The sequence below is a fragment of the Myodes glareolus genome, chromosome 3 (genome assembly GCF_982192425.1).
Source record: "Myodes glareolus chromosome 3, mMyoGla1.1, whole genome shotgun sequence".
Taxonomy (NCBI): domain Eukaryota; kingdom Metazoa; phylum Chordata; class Mammalia; order Rodentia; family Cricetidae; genus Myodes; species Myodes glareolus.
The window spans coordinates 564,465-582,463 of record NC_142028.1 but is presented as its reverse complement, the minus strand read 5'-3'; the positions used below and the strand labels follow the sequence as shown (position 1 = coordinate 582,463).

Sequence of the window (17,999 nt, the reverse complement as noted above, 5' to 3'; positions counted from 1 at the left end):
TATTGGAAACCACTACAGCTTCCATGTCAAGATTTTCTTTTATTTTTTTATATTTTTGGAGGGGTTAATACTTTTTTACCTTTAAAATTTTGTTTTGGGGACACTGTTGAAAAGGCATAGGGCAGAAGCAGTGGGAGGAAATGAGAGGTACTGAGATTCATTATGTAAAATCCACAAAAATCAATATATTTTTAAAAAAAGGAATAAGAAATAAGTAAAAATTTAAATATGCTCATACATGTATACACACTAACACACATACATACACTATCTCTCACAAATAACACACGCACACTGTACCTTGAATGAAATCTTCCATAAATTTGTGATTACAGTGCTTTCCTTTGATTGACAGAAATGTCATGAGGAAATAGAATAAGAAAGATAAAATCTATAATAAAGGAAATCATTTGAGATAGGATAAACATTGCATGCTCTGAATATAACTTGTTTGCCCTAAACATGGAACTAACAGGGATCAGCATTTAAAACAAAGTCAATCAGCTAAATATTCACTTCTCTCTCCTCTGTCTTCTTTTCAAAAAGCACAATAACTTTGTATTTACTTCAGGATGCATCCTTTTTTCTCATTCTTTAGAAGGAACCAAATCACCATTCTCAGGACAGTGTTATTCTGACCATTTAATTGAAAGCTAAGATTTTCATTATTAAAATAAAATCAAATTTTAATTCCTTATATGTCACCTGAGGTATTTTTTGCTCCAGAGCTTCCTCATGGCATTTTTCACCTCTGCATTCCTCAGTGTGTAAATCAGAGGGTTGAGAAAGGGTGTACAAATTGTATAAAACACTGATATCATCTTGTCCATGGGGAAGGTGGTTGCAGGACGTGTATATATAAATATGCCAGGCACAAGAAACAAGATGACTACAGTGATGTGGGAGACACAAGTGAACAGGGCTTTTTTCCTCCCTTCAGCACTGTGGTTTCTCAAGGAATAAAGGATGATTACATATGAGACCATGAGCATTAGAAAACTCACTGTGCAAAGGGTCCCACTGTTAGCCACAAAGAGAAGGTTGATCATATAGTTGTCTGAACAGGCAAGTTTCAACAGTGGCTGCAAGTCACAGAAATAGTGGTCAATCTCATTGGGACCACAGAAGGGTAAACTCAAGGCCAGAAGTGTTTGAACTAAAGCATGCACACTGGATCCCATCCAGGCTATGGCCACCAGCATGCCACAGACCTGGTGACTCATGATGGTAGTGTAGTGAAGAGGCTTACAGATGGCGACATAGCGATCAACAGCCATGAGGATGAGGATGAAGATCTCCTGGGCACCAAATAAATGTAATGCAGAGACTTGGATTATGCACTCACTGAAAGAGATAGAAGCCTCCTCCATGAGGGAATCCACAATTGTCCTGGGAGCTATGGTTGTAGAGAAGCAGGTGTCAGACAAGGATAAGTAGAACAGGAAGTAGTACATGGGACTCCCAAGTGCCTGACTTATCTTGATGGTAGAAATGATCAGCAAGTTACCCACTAATGTCCCCATATAAAAGAACATAAAAATGGCAAGCACTATGTTCTTCCTTCTGGGGTCCTGTGTCAAGCCAAGGAGAAGGAAATTGATCACATTAATACTCAGCTGCATGGTTCATGAAAGAGAGGGGAAGAATATAAAATGTCGTACTATCTGCAAAAGATAAAGGAGCTAGTTTTAATAAGTGGTGGGATAGAATATTTAAAACAGAAATATTTATTTCAAAAATATATATTCTATATCTATATTATTAAACTGTTGTTCCTCCTTTTTGTTTTCAATGTCAAAATCTTTATAACTGTCACAAAATATAATGAAAATGACACATTGTAGCACACTTAATACACACACTTTATGACTTTTGCATGATTTTGATTAACTTTGCTGTTCAAGTAATGTAAAATGAAATGTACACTTTTCTTTATTACTTATCTCAATGTTTCATGGGCAAAAATTCTGAAGTGGCATCACTTATATAATTTATTTTTTATTATTTAGAAAATTTCAAGTATCCTTGGAAGTGATCATATAAAGGTGCCTATACATCACATGCTATAAAAATATTATTTTCCACTTATATTATACATCAATTATCTACATTTATAGGTAATGATACACATATTTCTAGGTACTATTTATTGAAAGTACAATAAATGCTAGCTAGTACTCTACAAATAATCTGGTAATAACTTAAAATATTCTTGATTCTTTATAAATGGTGTGTATAGACAGAAATCAATACTCCTTGAAAGACTATTAAATATTATAAGTTCTATTTTTCTTCTGCTTCTGAGAAGCATACCTCAGACTATTCATATTATTTGAGAATACAGTAGAATTAAGGGGTATTTTATATTATCTAGTCATACAAGTTTGCAAACTAAGTATCCTCATATATAGGATAACTTAGTGGTGTTTGTCAAGAATTTGTTGTCGAATCTCATCACACTTGTCATCTCTAGAAAAGTAATTTAATTTTCAGGCATCAAAAACTTCAACATTCTCTGAGAGCAGGAAAGTTTCAAAAGATGAAGGTAAGTTTGGTTTTAGAGAAAGGGATGGATTGTAATTTATATTTGACATTTTTGTTCAACTTATTCTTAGATTTGGAAACTATGATCATATCAAAGAATAAAATATTACTTCTTCCAATATAGTTTATTTTTATAGTGTGGGAAATTTTATAACAGACTTTCAAAGTCAATACTTTTCTAGCTTTTGTTTATGAAAATTTCATCATTCTCTTGCAAACTGAGATGTAATACAGTTAATATGTTCTGGAGCCTCACTTGTCCACACTGCTCTTTCTGATTCATGCAACATCTGCCGTTCATTGTGATGAGAACTGTGAACTGCTCTAATGCAGAATTTAATAACTGACACAGATACAAACCTTTGTATGTATGTTTCAGGTCATCTTTGAAAACTAAATCACTTAATCAAATTTGAAAGACAACTTTCTCTATTTTAAATGAATTAAAATGTGTTTAGATTTATGTGTATGAGCATTTAGCCTGCTTACGTGTATGAACACCACATGTGTACCTGTTCTATGAAGAGCATTAATGTTTGCCTGTGCATGTACACCATGTGTTTGTCTGATCACTTGAAAGCCTTAATGCTTTGCTTGTATATGTGTATCTGCAGTATGTGTGTGCATGATTTCTGAGAGTTTTAAAAGAATATTTGCTCCCCTTGAATTATGTTAGAGATTGTTGTCTGCCATAATGTAGATGCTAGGAATTAAACACAGGTTCTCTGCAAGAGCAATAAGTGCTTTTGAGTGTTAAGCTATCGCTCCAGGATTCTTTTCCACTGCTTAAAAATAATGAAAATTAATGATCAAGATACTCACTATTGGGTGTCAGTGATAAGCATAACAAAATTTATGTGTGATATCTGGCAAGAACTCAAAGCACAGGGAAACAAGTTTTGATATCTGAGTTTCAAAATTATGATAAATGCTTTCTTTATTTAAAAATTGTATGTCGAAATAAAAATTAATCTAAGGAGCCAGTGGTTTTTCAAAGTGAAATAACAGAGAACAACTTTTACTCATCAATACTACATGATTTTTACCACTTCATTGACTATGTAGAATATGGTTTCTTTTGCATCGATCTATATATTGTCAATTTCTACAATGAACTTATTTTCTTTGTGCATGTAGGCAAATATTAAAAATAAACTAAAAGTTCATATTTCATCAACATACAAATAATTATAAGTATTTATCAAATATTTACTGACTAATTTGATCAATGTTCTATGCTTCCTTGAACAGTTTCCATCTAAGTTAGATTTTTCTTAATGCTTCACAAAAAAAAAAATCCTGTACAAACACAGGAAGGATTGCTTTTGATCAGTAAAGATTGACTTGCATCTCTCTATATAGAAGAATCCCATAAGTTTTTAGATGAGAAGGTAAATGTTGCATGATTCATTTCTAGTAAATAAAGAAATTAATTTTCTATGTTTTGCAAGGAAGTATTTTAAGCAAAAATATTTCAAATATCCATACTGTATTTATATTTTCATTACAAATTGAGCCATCAATCCTTGATCTTTGATGCATGTAAGGAGAATCTTAAAAAGTATATATTTTCTACTTTTATTGCTCTATGAGTTTTTTTTATTTGTTTTGGTTTTGGATTTGTCATTGTTGCCATTTAAGTAGTTTTTATTTATTATTTTTAATTTATATTTTGTTTTTTTTTTGTCTGTAAACCATATCTATCCCAATACTTCTTCAAAAGTAATGATAAATTCAATACTCAGGTCCTCATCAGACTTTAATATATGCCTCAATGTTCTCAAGACAAAGAGCACTAGAATACAGCATACCTTTTAGAAAAAACTGTACTTACCTCAACTTTTCATGCAAGATGAAACAACTTTAGTTTGGCTATGGTGGCAAAAAAACTAGCAAACCCACAGTATGTTGGTGTTAGAGGCAACAGATACAATCTGAAATAATAGCAAACCAGAAAAGCAGAGAATCCAGGATGGCAGAAATCAGTGTTAGGTGGCTTGTTTCATTGGTCTACTTTGCATTGAAGAAACTGCACTCAGAAGAATTGGCTTTTCCAGGATGATATCTTAAAGAATCTCCTGTTCTGAATTTAGTGACATTGGCTTTGTGTCTTTCAGAGACTTTCACATTTAACTTTATTTCTATGCATAGGTTATCATATTCTGGGAATACTGACTGTCCTAATTTCTTTAGCCTCTAAGAATTTATATTAAAGAGTTATGTTTATGTAAAAATGCTACAGAAGCTTTTCAAGCTATGTAACTTAATACCATGATTCTTTCTATATCGTCAAAAGGAGCACTGGGAAATTGCCTGAGCAAAATAAATAAATAAATAAATAAATAAATAAAGAGAAAAAAACCGAAACTCAAACAATACAACATATTAAAGGAACACATTCTGTATGCATAGTTTCCTTATATGTGAGGGAATTACTATGTAATCATTCTTTCTGAGTCTTAATAGAAGGATAGCAAGTGCATTATGAAAGGATTAGAATTGATTAGTTGATATCTGATATTTATGAAGATGCTGCTACTTTGTGAGATTTTAGGAAACCCCATACACAGGATTTATTATTATTATTATTATTATTATTATTATTATTATTACACACACACATATATATCAACTGTCCTCACTGATTAGTCTAAAGTTTATCTGAGAAGTAGTTAGTCAACTTCTTAAAGTAAATCTCAGGCGTATCTTTATTATAAGGTAGAAATTTGTAATAACACCTTTGAATCATGTAAGGAATATTCAGACTATACTATGATATGCAGTATTATACTCAAGTATTGCCTTGTTCATCACAAAGCTGCTCTTTCACAGAAGTATATCCAGGGCCATTATTATATATTAAACTATTCTCCAAATTGTATTTAGACATAATATCTTCTAGGTTTTTGATGCACATGGATAGTTCTTGGTTAGTCTAATCTCATTCAACCACTTTACATGAAAACATTTGGGAATGTTTCTATATTTTAGCATCTCAAGAAAAAAATCTTAAACTTTAATATGTCAAATGCATCCTTTGATGCACACAATAATGATAGACTTTCACATACCTCATTATTATATGGAAGTTATTGACATTAGAGAATACCTTTATTCCAAAGATTGGATTTCATATTTATTATATCAATAACACTTTAAAAGCATACTGAGCTATTAAATTTAATGCTTGTTTTCCAGATTATAGTAGAATATTCTAATCATATATTCACACAGTATGTTAAAAAAATACACGTATTTACAAAATAAGTAATAATATATCTCTGAACTCACATGGTGGAAATATATCTGTCACCAGTTAGAGAACTCGATACATGAGTCTCACCTACCCAACACTTTTGATGACAACTCTCCCACAGGAAGCAGGAAAAATATGTTATTTTTGCCCTCCAGAGGGAATATATTAGCAAATAATTGTATAGAACATTGACGCTTTTGGTAGCATTATCACCTGAAGTGTCTCTTCTCCAGCTAACCATAAACATTCACTATGCTTCTAATGCATCTAATGTGTACTGTCTGTGTAGACTTTAGCAATATGAAAAGTGTCATCCTTGAATTCACTTACAAGAAAAGAGTTAGTGTAAAGAGGTGGCTTCATTTACATTAAAGTTGCCAGAGTAGAAAAAAGGAAAAGTATGAATGAGTAATGATGTTGATAATGGCGGGAACCAAAGAAGAGAATATTATGGGTACAAGAAAATTTCAATCATGAATCCAGGTTTTCATGTACTGCCCTAAATTAGATTTGCGACATTAAGGTGCAGGGGGGTAGAGATTTTATTCCCATAGTGAACTCGAAAGTTATTTGAAAATATTGTCAGGAAGGGAAGTATTCAATGATCAAGCCTGCAGTCTATTCTGTGACCTACAGCAGATAACTTTCAAGATCCTAAAATTGTTAACAATTTCTCTGAAGATTAGTAAAAAAATAGAGCTCTGAATCTCCACTTAAGAAAAAAGCCTTCCCATTTGCTTTTAAAAACCCATTTCACTAGAAACAAATGATTCCATTTTCAAGGCCATAGATAAAACAATTCAAAAATTACTCAGAAACTTGTGAAAATTGTATCAAAATTTAGGAAAGAACAAAATAGACAACAGAACAAGCAAAAATAATAGAGTAGGCAAACTAGAGATAGCCCACAGTTTCTTGTAGAAGGATTAAGTAGAGTAAGTGAGAGTTCTTAAGAAAGCAAGCAAATTTAGTAAAGGAATTTTAAAATCAGTCTCATGTGAAATGGGGCATATTAAGAGACAATGTGTAGAGTATTCAGGCATGTAGCTTAGAGTTTGGGCAATTGTGCAGAATAACTAAAAGGAAAGAGAGAAAATGGAAAATTGTATAACCACTTTGGAAATCAATATGGCAGTTTCTGAGATAATTGGGAATCAAACCACCATAGAATCCAGCAATACAACTCTTGGGCATATATCCAAAAGATGCTCAATCACACTACAAAGACATATATTCAACTATGTTTATAGAACCGTTATTTGTAATAATCAGAACCTGGAAACAACCTATATGCAATTCAGTTGAAGAATGGATAAAGAAAATGTGGTACATTTATACATTAGAGTACTACTCAGTAGAGAAAAAATAAACCAAAACAACGGCATCTTGAATTTTGCTTGTAAATGAATGGAAATAAAAATATACCATCCTGAGTGAAGTAACCTACACCCCCAAAAATTAATATGGTAAGTACTCACTAGTAAGTGGATATTGAGCCTGTCGTTCATGATCCTAGACAAGCTAAGTAACAAGGTGAACCCTAAAAAAAGCATATATAGACCCACCCGGAAAGTCGAAATAGAAAAGATCACCTGACAAAATTGGGAACATAGAGATGAAGGGAGAGGGAAGAGTGGAGGGAGAAGAGGAGGGAAGGGGGAGGAGAGAGGAAAAATTGAGGCAGCAAGATGGTCAGGATGGAGGTAGGACAGAGAGGAGAGCAAGGAAAGAGATATCTTGATTGAGGGAACCATTATGGGATTAGGGGGAAACCTGGTTCTATAGAAATTACCAGTAGTTCTCAAGGATGAGCCCAGCTAAGACCCTAGACAGTGAAGGAGAGGGTGCCCAAGTGGGCCTTGCCCTGTAGTCAGACTGATGAATATCTCAGATATCACCATAGAACCTTCTTCCAGATACTAATGGAAGCAGAGGCAGAGACCTGCTTTGGAGCACTGGACTGATCTCCCAAAGACCAGTTGAACATTGAAAGGAATGAGAATATGAGCAAGAAGGTCAGAACCATGATGGGTACACCCAGTGAAAAGGTCTACCTAAGCTAATGGGAGCTCACCAACACCAGCTGGACTGGGAAGGACCAAGCATAGGACCAAACTAGCCCCTCTGAATGTGGTTCACAGATGCACATGTTGCATGGCTGGGGAATGCTGAGGGTCCACTGGCAGTGGCACTAGGATTTATCCCTACTGCTTGTACTGACTTTTTTAGAACCTATTATCTTTGGATGGATACCTTGCTAGCCTAGATATAGTAGAGAGGGACTTGGACTGTCCCCAAAGCAGTGTGCCTTGCCTGCTCTTAGGAGTGGATGATGGGTGCGGTTTGTAAGCTAGTTTTCTTTGCTTTATGTTTTAAAACCACTTATGAGTGAGTACATGTGATACTTGTCTTTCTGTGTCTGGGTTAACTCACTCAAAATGATATTTTCTAGCTCTATCCATTTTCCTGCAAAATTCAAGATGTCATTTTTTTCTGCTGTGTAGTAATCTATTGTGTAAATATACTATATTTTCCTTATCCATTCTTCAGTCAAGAGACATTTAGGTTGTTTCCAGGTTCTGGCTATAACAAACAATGTTGCTGTGAACATAGTTAAGCACATGTCTTTGTGCACGATTGAGCATCCTTTGGATATATACCCAAAAGTGGTATTACTGGGTCTTGAGGAAGGTTGTTTCTTAATTTTCTGAGAAATTGCCATACTGACATCCAAAGGGGCTGTACAAGCTGGCATTCCTACCAGCAATGCAGAATATCCATTTTTAAAAAAGCTTCATGTAATAATTTCCCATTGATCACATTTATCATTTAATACATATTGGATATGCATGAATAACATTATGTGCAAAGAATACTATAACTGTGAAATCTCTGCACTTTCTATTGAGGCATAACTACTCTATTGCCATGCATCAGATGACCACCATATGACAGGTCATTAAGACAAAAGTTGGTGTAAACTCCTACAGTATGGATAGCCTGTAACCATGATGAAGAATTAAGCATAATAACAAAGTGATATCCAGTTCATAAAGGATTATTTAACATTCTCTAGTTGATTGGAGATGGAAACTAGCTGTAATTCTGCAACCTGGTAGACTAATTTCTGAAAAGAACTAGGTAGAAATTGTAATTAGACAAACTGACAGTGAAGAGATGGGGATTTTTGCCTGTAGCTCACTCTGATTACTAGAGAGTAAAGAACTTAATCCCAAAGATGAAAGAAGAAAGAACATTAACCCAAATTGTCATAGCTTTATTAATTAAAACAAGCAATTAATTAAAGTCAGGTTTTTTTTTAATCCTACACATAGGTTGATTTCTCACATAGGCAAGATTCAAGAATTCAGAACTGCATGTAGTGAAAATGAGAATTTTGTAACTCAGGGGTAGTAGTTTTCCAAATGGGCAACTTGGCAGACAAATAGGTGGGGTTACAAAACGTAACAAGTTGCTCATAACAACTTCTGTGAAACAGATATGTGTTTGAAAGGTGTTCAAAACAAGGTAGTCATAAAAACAGATGGTCATAGAAATAGATGGTAATACAAAAGTTGGTCATAATAACCTTTTGAAATAAAAGTATGGTTGCCATTTCTTGAAGCAGACAGGATAGAATGATTTGTACTTCAGGTTATAGCTGGGGCATAGGACAATATTTGAAAAACTGATTTAATCATAACAGGAATAAATCTAATTTTTCTTTACTATAAGATGACTTTTAATCCAAAAATGGAGGCAGGCTGGTGTATCAGACTATGCTTATCAAAATGATGGGCTCATATATATATATATATATATATATATATATATATATATATATATATGAACTGAACTATATGTGAAGCTCTCCTGATAAAACACTTACTTCCTATTCTTAGAATAAGCATTGTTTGGCATATGGGGGTAGGTCAGAAGGGCCTCATTATCAGTTATGCTGATACCCATAAAGTATTATCCTCACAAATAAAGTGGGTGATAGATCTGAGGAATTTAGAAGGGCATGTGATTTAGGTTTTCAAAGTGCTAAAACATTCAAAGACAATAGAGTACAGGGGAAAAGCATAACATAGCTTTTTTCTGGGTCACTCAAAGATAACTTTAGCAGTCCTTGTTGGTGTCACTGTCAGTGATGGAGTTGTTAAAAAAAAAGGTCACAAAAGAGGTGAATGACAGTGATTAATTCATAATTTCTGAGAGAAAATAGAGAGACAGAGAATATTAAGGGAACATGAGAAGCAAAGGAGTTTTCCACCTCGGTGTCTTTTTGAAGTGACTTACATCTAAAATCTGAAGATTGTGACACTACTGTTAGGATTCAGGGTGAACTTTGCCCATATGTATACAATATTCTTCTTCTAATGATTCCTTAAGAAAGATGGTAAAGAGCCAGGCACGCTTTTAATTCCAGCACTTCAGGAGTCAGAGGCAGGCAGATCTCTGTGAGAATGAGGCCAGCCGGGGCTACAATAGCTTGTTCTAGGACAGGCTCCCAAGCTAAAGAGTAACCCTGTCTTGTAAAACCAAAAAAAGAAAAAAAAAAGAAAAGAAAAGAAAAAAAGAAAGAAAGATGGTAAATCAGTATGACTACAAGCAGTGCTGTAAGTCTGTCTTTTCTGAGCACCTCAAAACTACGACAAAGAACCTAGAGTAACAGAATATTCCCAACTTTCTTTTAGTTTGTTTATCGTAAGTATTAGTAACTAAGCAAGGCAAGGCAGGGACATTCATGGCATAAAATCTGTTAATTATGTTACCTCACTCAGTTCTAGTTCCATCCATTTGCCTGCAAATTTTGTGGTCGTTTTTTTACAGCTGAGTAACACTCCATTGTGTAATTGTACCACATTTTCCTAATGCATTCTTTATTTGAGGGGCATCTAGATTGTTTCTAGGTTCTAGTTATTATGAATAATGCTGCTACGAACATAGTCGAGCAAGCGTTCTCGTGGTATGACTGAGCATCCTTTGGGCATATGTCCAGTAGTGGTATTTCTGTGTCTTGACGTAGATTGATTCCCATTTTTCTCAGAAACCACCATATTGATTTTCAAATGGCTATACCAGTTTGCTTTCCCACCAGCAGTGGGGGAGTGTTCCTGTTACACCATACCCTCTCCAACATAAGCTGTCATCAGTGTTTTCCATCTTAGTCTTTCTGACAAATATAGGATGATATCTCAGAGTCATTTTGATTTGCATTTCCCTGATGGCAAAGTGTGGTGAGTCCACATATATTATATAGTAAATGTACAGTTGACAGACAACTAGACAATTTCACGAAAAATATAATATTGTGAAGAACGCATTTTGCATAGCTGCGGGAACACCTGTCTTTTAGATAAGTTATTGTGAATTCTGTAGAAACCTTGTGAAATCATGATAACTCTCCCTTTTATAATATCCCAACAATGTATAAACCTGTAGGGCAATCAAGATACTTCCACCCACACCATGAAACCATGGTGTTGTTCTTCTAGCCCAAATCTACATAAAACTCATCTTTACATAAAACACAACTTTATTTACAGAACTGAAATAGCAGACTCAGAAAGGTATAATCTACTGTTCTTCTGCTCTAAATTAACTACTAATATTCTGTATTTTCCTTCACCTTAGTTTCAGTTAACAAAAGATCATAGTCCAGGAAATTAACTGTTTTTTGTACAGAAAAGGCCTGAATCAGTGAAACTAGCTTTAGAGAGAAAATTTTTCACTTTGGCACCCTGCTGGAATCCAAAACAAAGCCTCAACCAACATGATGCTAATGCAAATTAAGCACCTTGCCTCATTCCTCAGCCCTTGCTATAACTACCAAGGCTGTGTTCCCAGCACTAGGGAACTTCACAGTCAAGCTTCCTCTGAGTTTTAAGGCACCTCCTAATCAGATCCACTGCTTTTGTTTATTTGGTTTTTTTTTTTTGTGATTCTGTGAAATGAATGTTTGATACTATTTTTATTGTCTATGGAATTGCTAACTTGTCTGTACCCCTATACAAAATAAAAGTTTTAAGGAGAACAACCCTCCTTTTCCCTCCTTTTCTTTTTCTTCCCCAAGGAATAAAAAAAAAATCATATGCTAAAAATAAAAACAAATGAAATATTATTTTTCTCAATTTTTAAAGTTTAAAATTTACATCCCAATTTAATAACTCTAAATATAATTGCATGCCATCTCATCTAGCAACACCACTCACGCATATGGAAATCATTCATTTATTCAAGGGGATAAAAATCAGTATGTAGAAGAAATTTGGGCACTTTCTCGGTTGTTGTAGGGTTATTCTTGTGAGTAACAATAAAATAACAAATATGGATTGTATATGACTTTCAGGTTTAATTTTTAGTTTCTTCCATTAATACCTCTAATTATAAGCATATACCATCAGCTTTTCCATAGTATGAGAAGATTAATAGAAAAAAAATCAATGTATCTGTCTCATATTTCTTAATTGAGAGGAAGAGGACACATTACAAAATTACTTTCCCTAGACTCCTGCATATAGCATCATTAGTGTTAAATACTCCTGGGAGTGCAAATAAAAGTCACACTCTCAAAATCCTGTGTGAAAATGGATTTTGTAATACACATAATGAATCTGAACCAAGGTAGGTGACTTTCCAATATTCTAGTGAGAATCTACTGGAAGTCCCTGAAATGCATATCTGCTATAAATTCTCTGAATTCTTTTTTCAATTTACAGCTAGGTGAGTTAAGCTCCTACCTTTATCAACATGTGAAATAGAGTAAAATGTGTATGAAAGTTTCCTTCTCAGTTTGTAATATTCTAATGAAGGTCTTTCATTTATAATGAATTAAAATTACATATAGTTTTGAGTTAGATGATGCTATGATGGATGGAAGAAAAGGAGGATAAATGTTCATATAGATATATAGATACATAAAAAGCAAGACGACAGACAAATATGACTAAACTAAAATGATTGATTCATCACTTCACGTATTTTGTGTTACCTATATTTAAAATGTGCTTTAACAATTTTGAAATGCAGTATGTTACTATTATTATCTATAGGTAACATTTGTATGATAAATCTCAAGTTAGATCTATGTTTGTTCCCTGACCAATAGCTGTCTGCTACAACACACTGTTTTAGAAACCACCATTCTGCTGTGAATCTGTCTTAGATTTTAGTATAAATGAGATTTTGCTTATTATGTTTTGTGTCCAGTTCATTTAACCTACGGTATTGTCTCTCAGCTTTGTCCATGCTGCTGTACATGCCAGAAATTCCTTCTATTTTATGGCTGAATATCATTTCCTTGCCTATTTATGTCATACTTTCTTTATACAATCATCTATTGGTGATACAAATCTTGGATGTCAATTTTAGTGGATCCAGAGTCAGTTAAAATTCAAGCTAGGAATCTGTATTCCTCCTCAGCTTTTCTTTTCCTCATTTCCTGTCTCCAGTCGCTGTCTTGGCTTCTCTCCGTGATGAACTATAATATATAAGTCAAACAAACCCTTTTCTCCAAGATCTCTTTTAGTTATGCTGTTTTTTTACTGGACAAACTACAACACTGTTGATGGAACTTATGGTTAGTTCCTTATCTTGGGTGTTTTTAATAAGGATACAATAATCATAGTAATGTTATGAATTAAGAAATACTGATTTTTTCCTATGCATGTGATGCCAAGAGGATAATTACTAAATCATAGGCATTTCTGTGTTTTATTTTTTAGAAAATTCCAAAATTTTCTCTGTAATGGCTAAGTTTATTTGTGTTACAAAATGTGTTACAAGCATTGACATGTCTTTAAATTCTAAACAAGATTTGGTTATATCTGGCATTATTGATAAAAGCCTTCGTGGATTTGGTATGAAATACGAAATTATCCAAGTGCAATTTTAATCATGTCTGATGTATATGCATGTTACAATATACATTGACATTGCTCTTGTTAATGTTTTTCACTTGACAAATTAAGTATTTATGCTGTTCATCCTCCCAAAGAACTCTATCTGTCCTTCCCCCACTGTATCTCTAGAGGTAAGACTCTTTGATCAGCTTACTTGACTAAGGTAGATAATTATGCTCAAATTATTGGAGGGAACAATGCATAAATTATTCAAAAATTGTGTTCAGTGGAACTTTCTACATTATGCCCAATTTATTCAGTTATTTATTTGATTATCTGTGTCTATGAGAAATCTGATATGTATATGATAAAATTAGATGCATTTCAATGTTGTAGTATTTTGTTCTTCACAATCTTTAATCTCAGATAATATTTTACCAAACAGGTAATATATGTATTAAATTAATCATGTTTCATGCCTGCAGCATATTAGTTATACTAATGTCATGACCAGTGTCTGACATATACTAGGATCTTTTGAAGAATAGACATTTAGAAGCTTTATTGAAGGAGTACTTTGCAATCTAAATTGATAAACTAAAATTTAAAAATATATGATATCTCCCATTGGGATGGGACACTAAGTAAGTTTAGACTAATAATATTAGAATATTAAATATATTAAAGTAATAACCATTTTATATATTACTGAAAATTCTTTATGATAGGTGATGATTTTTCCATGAATACAGTAAGATAGAAATAAATATTTTCTCAATGGTAGCTAAATATAAGATACTGTAGAACATGATTAATTTATGTTTATAGGGCATTGGTCAATCATATGAAATTTCTTCATGTCAGCATGTATAGCAACTCTTTGTACTTGTTATTCTTTTCAAAAGTATAACGTTCAGCAAAGATTGACTTTAAACTTGCATTCATTTTTCAAGGTATTATAAGTGTTAGCATTACAAGTAGGTATCACTTTATTCAGCTTATAGAGAATCCATATGCCTGTACTCCACATGAATAAATATTTTAATAATTATGTATATTTTGCAAATATACAGATATGTCTATAATATGTATCTTACTTAATTCAACCCCAAAATGTTTTCATTGGCTAAGACAATTCACAAAGAGTGATGCTGGAATACATCCAACAAATTGAGCCTTCAGTTAATGTCCACGTGGTAATTGTGTATGAAGTATTTAAAGGACACTCAATTTCAGAACTATCTTTACAGCTCACTCATGTAATGATATTTCCAGATATTTATTTCATCTTCAAAATGCCTAAATGCTTCATATTTGCAACTGAATTTCTGTGATGGACCAGTGACATACTGATGTGACCAAAAATATCCTAATGTAAGTCTTCATAGATTTATTTTAATTCAGTGATAACTTCATGACAATAAAGTCCTTTTTGACACTTGCAGCCATAAAAATGCTGAACAGATTGTCATTTCCAGTGAGTGCTTATGCCTAGGGTAAACACCTTTTCTGTGTAACTAACAAATGTAACTGACTTTCATACATAGTTGTAAGAAACATTGCTTAAAAAATAGTTATTAAAAGCATTGTTATATGAAGCTCCCCAGCTGAAATCTGAGCATATAACTCAATGAATCGAACTGCACATTTCATATATTAAATTTCAACAGGGAAAGGTATCTCTTTTAATATCAGTTTATATGTGTGTATCTATTAAATACAACTTTGGTAAATTTTTGATTTTGAGTTTATATATATAATTAAAGCAATTAGAAAGTAAATGAACATATATGTATATTTAAGCACACATATACATTCATATATGTGTGCATGTATCAGTGTATGAAATACTCCATAATAAACATAGTATGAATTCCATCAAAGTTTCAGTAATTAACTGGAATACCAATATCTCTTTAAACCTGAAAATTAAGAAAAGTTCTAATTTATTTCAGATATTTTTTCTTCTTTCCTGCATGTTCACATTAGTGTTTCTGATAAAAATTCCTTGTAATCCTAACAGCTTCAAGATTTTGAGACCTATTAAAATGGAATATATTGAATTGGAGAAGGTAATTAAGTCATTCTTACTGTGGGATAAACAAACAGGTTGTTCTTCAAATATTAAGCTTTATTATCATTGTTTCTTATTTGTTAGGCTCACATATTTAAATGATCATTACCTGAATGTTCAAAATATATAGCATATAAGTTTCTTTTTTATGAAACTATGGGGTTCAAATAACATACAACTATGGGTTAAATTGAACATACAAAATATTTTGAATGTTTTCAACATATTTATTATAAATAGATCTCATATAAACTAATAAGGGCCATTTGATTCTGAATGTTAACTGCTCAAATTATACCTCCAAAATTAACGCTTCTATCCAAAAATCTATGGCTCCTTCATTATTTGAATGTGCAGTTTATTTAATAATGATTGAACTGATATTTTCAGATAAAAAAAAGAATAACAATTAATAAGTCATTGGACGGACCCTATTTAACTTCCAAATTTAACACGCATTTTATACTTTTCATTTCTCTTTTTCAGATTATTTCTGACCTGTGATTTCCTCTCATGGACTGACACAATGCAACAGAACAGCAGTGTAACTGAGTTTATACTGTTAGGCTTGACACAGGATCCCCTGAAGCAGAAAATGGTGTTTGTAATCTTCTTAATTTTCTACATGGGTACTGTGGTGGGGAATACACTCATTATTGTAACAATCAAGTTCAGCCGGACTCTTGGGAGTCCCATGTACTTCTTCCTGTTTTATTTGTCCTTCGCTGACTCATGCTTTTCAACATCCACAGCCCCAAGACTCATTGTGGATGCCATCTCTAAAAAGAGCATCATTTCCTACAATGAATGTATCACACAAGTCTTTGCTCTCCATCTATTTGGCTGCATGGAGATCTTTGTTCTTATTCTCATGGCTGTTGACCGTTATGTGGCCATCTGCAAACCCTTGCGTTACCCAGTCATCATGAGCCGTCAGGTCTGTGTCATCCTGATTGTTCTTGCCTGGATAGGGTCTTTTATACACTCCACTGCTCAAATTGTTCTGGCCTTGAGACTGCCCTTCTGTGGGCCCAATTTGATTGACCATTACTGCTGTGACTTGCAGCCCTTGTTAAAACTTGCCTGCACGGACACCTATAAGATAAACCTGCTCTTAGTGTCAAACAGTGGTGCAATCTGCTCAAGCAGTTTTGTTCTTTTGATGATCTCATATTTTGTCATCTTACACTCTCTGCGAAACCATAGTGCAGAAGGGAGGAAAAAGGCTCTTTCTACTTGCACTTCTCATATCATAGTAGTTATCCTATTCTTTGGTCCCTGCATATTCATATATGCACGGCCACCAACCACATTTCCTATGGACAAGATGGTAGCAGTATTTTATACAATTGGAACCCCCTTTCTCAACCCACTCATCTATACGCTAAGGAATGCAGAAGTAAAAAATGCCATGAAAAAGTTATGGCATGTTAAAATTATGAGTGAATGAATCCAGATATCAAATATTACCATTTCTGAATATTGTAGCTACATGTTACAGCATATCACTTTCTGTGTTCTTACTACTCCTTAATAAATAAAGGAAAAAAGTTCAGAACAAATATACTATTCTCTCATGTTCTAAATAAAAACTAAAAAATGAGGATGGCAATTAATAGTCAGAGAATGAACAAATAATTTTAAATTAACTAAATGCAACCAGACAGTTATTCCACTACTTCTATTAGCCAGGAAAGGGACAATTTGAAAAGATTAGTTCATGGTATATGGAAAATACAAAACAAAACCAAAAATTTGGTGGCATTAATCATCAATTACCAGGAACATAGAAAGAGTATTCAAATTCAAATTGTCATTTCCATCCATGTTTTATGTAACTACACAGAACAGAAAAATACTATTTAGGTATATATTCAATAAAATTTATATTTAAAAATTACATATTCTAAAATAATGTTCCTAACTGATGGTTATAATAAATTCCTAGGTTATTTTGTACCATTACTAGACAGAGTGTAGGTTATCTCATAAAACTTGTGTATCTTTAGTCTTCCTACTTTATTGTTTCATCTAAGCAGGCAGTCCCCAATTTTTAAAAGTGTCCAGGCTTTGCACAAAATCTAGTATATTAGATTTCCTCTCTGCTCCCTTTGTTTGTTTGTCTGTTTTGTTTGTTTTCTGGTAATATCCTGACAGCTTTTCTCAAATCTTATGTCTGGGTCTTCTTTTTTCTGAATGTTTAAATTTTGCAATTTAAATTTATAATTCTATAAATTATGCAACAGCCATATGCTAACATGCATGTTCAATAAGAAGA

At 33.3% G+C, this 17,999-nt stretch overlaps 2 protein-coding genes across 2 annotated transcripts; one reads left to right on the top strand and one right to left on the bottom strand.

Annotated features, from left to right (window-relative positions):
* Positions 1 to 694: 694 nt before the first annotated feature.
* On the bottom strand, positions 695 to 1,622 carry LOC148122454 (olfactory receptor 4C11-like). Its single transcript, XM_087903805.1, is given in 2 exon segments — positions 695 to 712; positions 714 to 1,622. Coding segments are annotated over 2 exon segments (927 nt in total).
* Positions 1,623 to 16,247: 14,625 nt separating this feature from the next.
* On the top strand, positions 16,248 to 17,171 carry LOC125399507 (olfactory receptor 4C11). The gene has a single exon (XM_048432926.3). The coding sequence runs from the start codon at positions 16,248 to 16,250 to the stop codon at positions 17,169 to 17,171; it is 924 nt and encodes a 307-aa protein (XP_048288883.3).
* Positions 17,172 to 17,999: the final 828 nt, after the last annotated feature.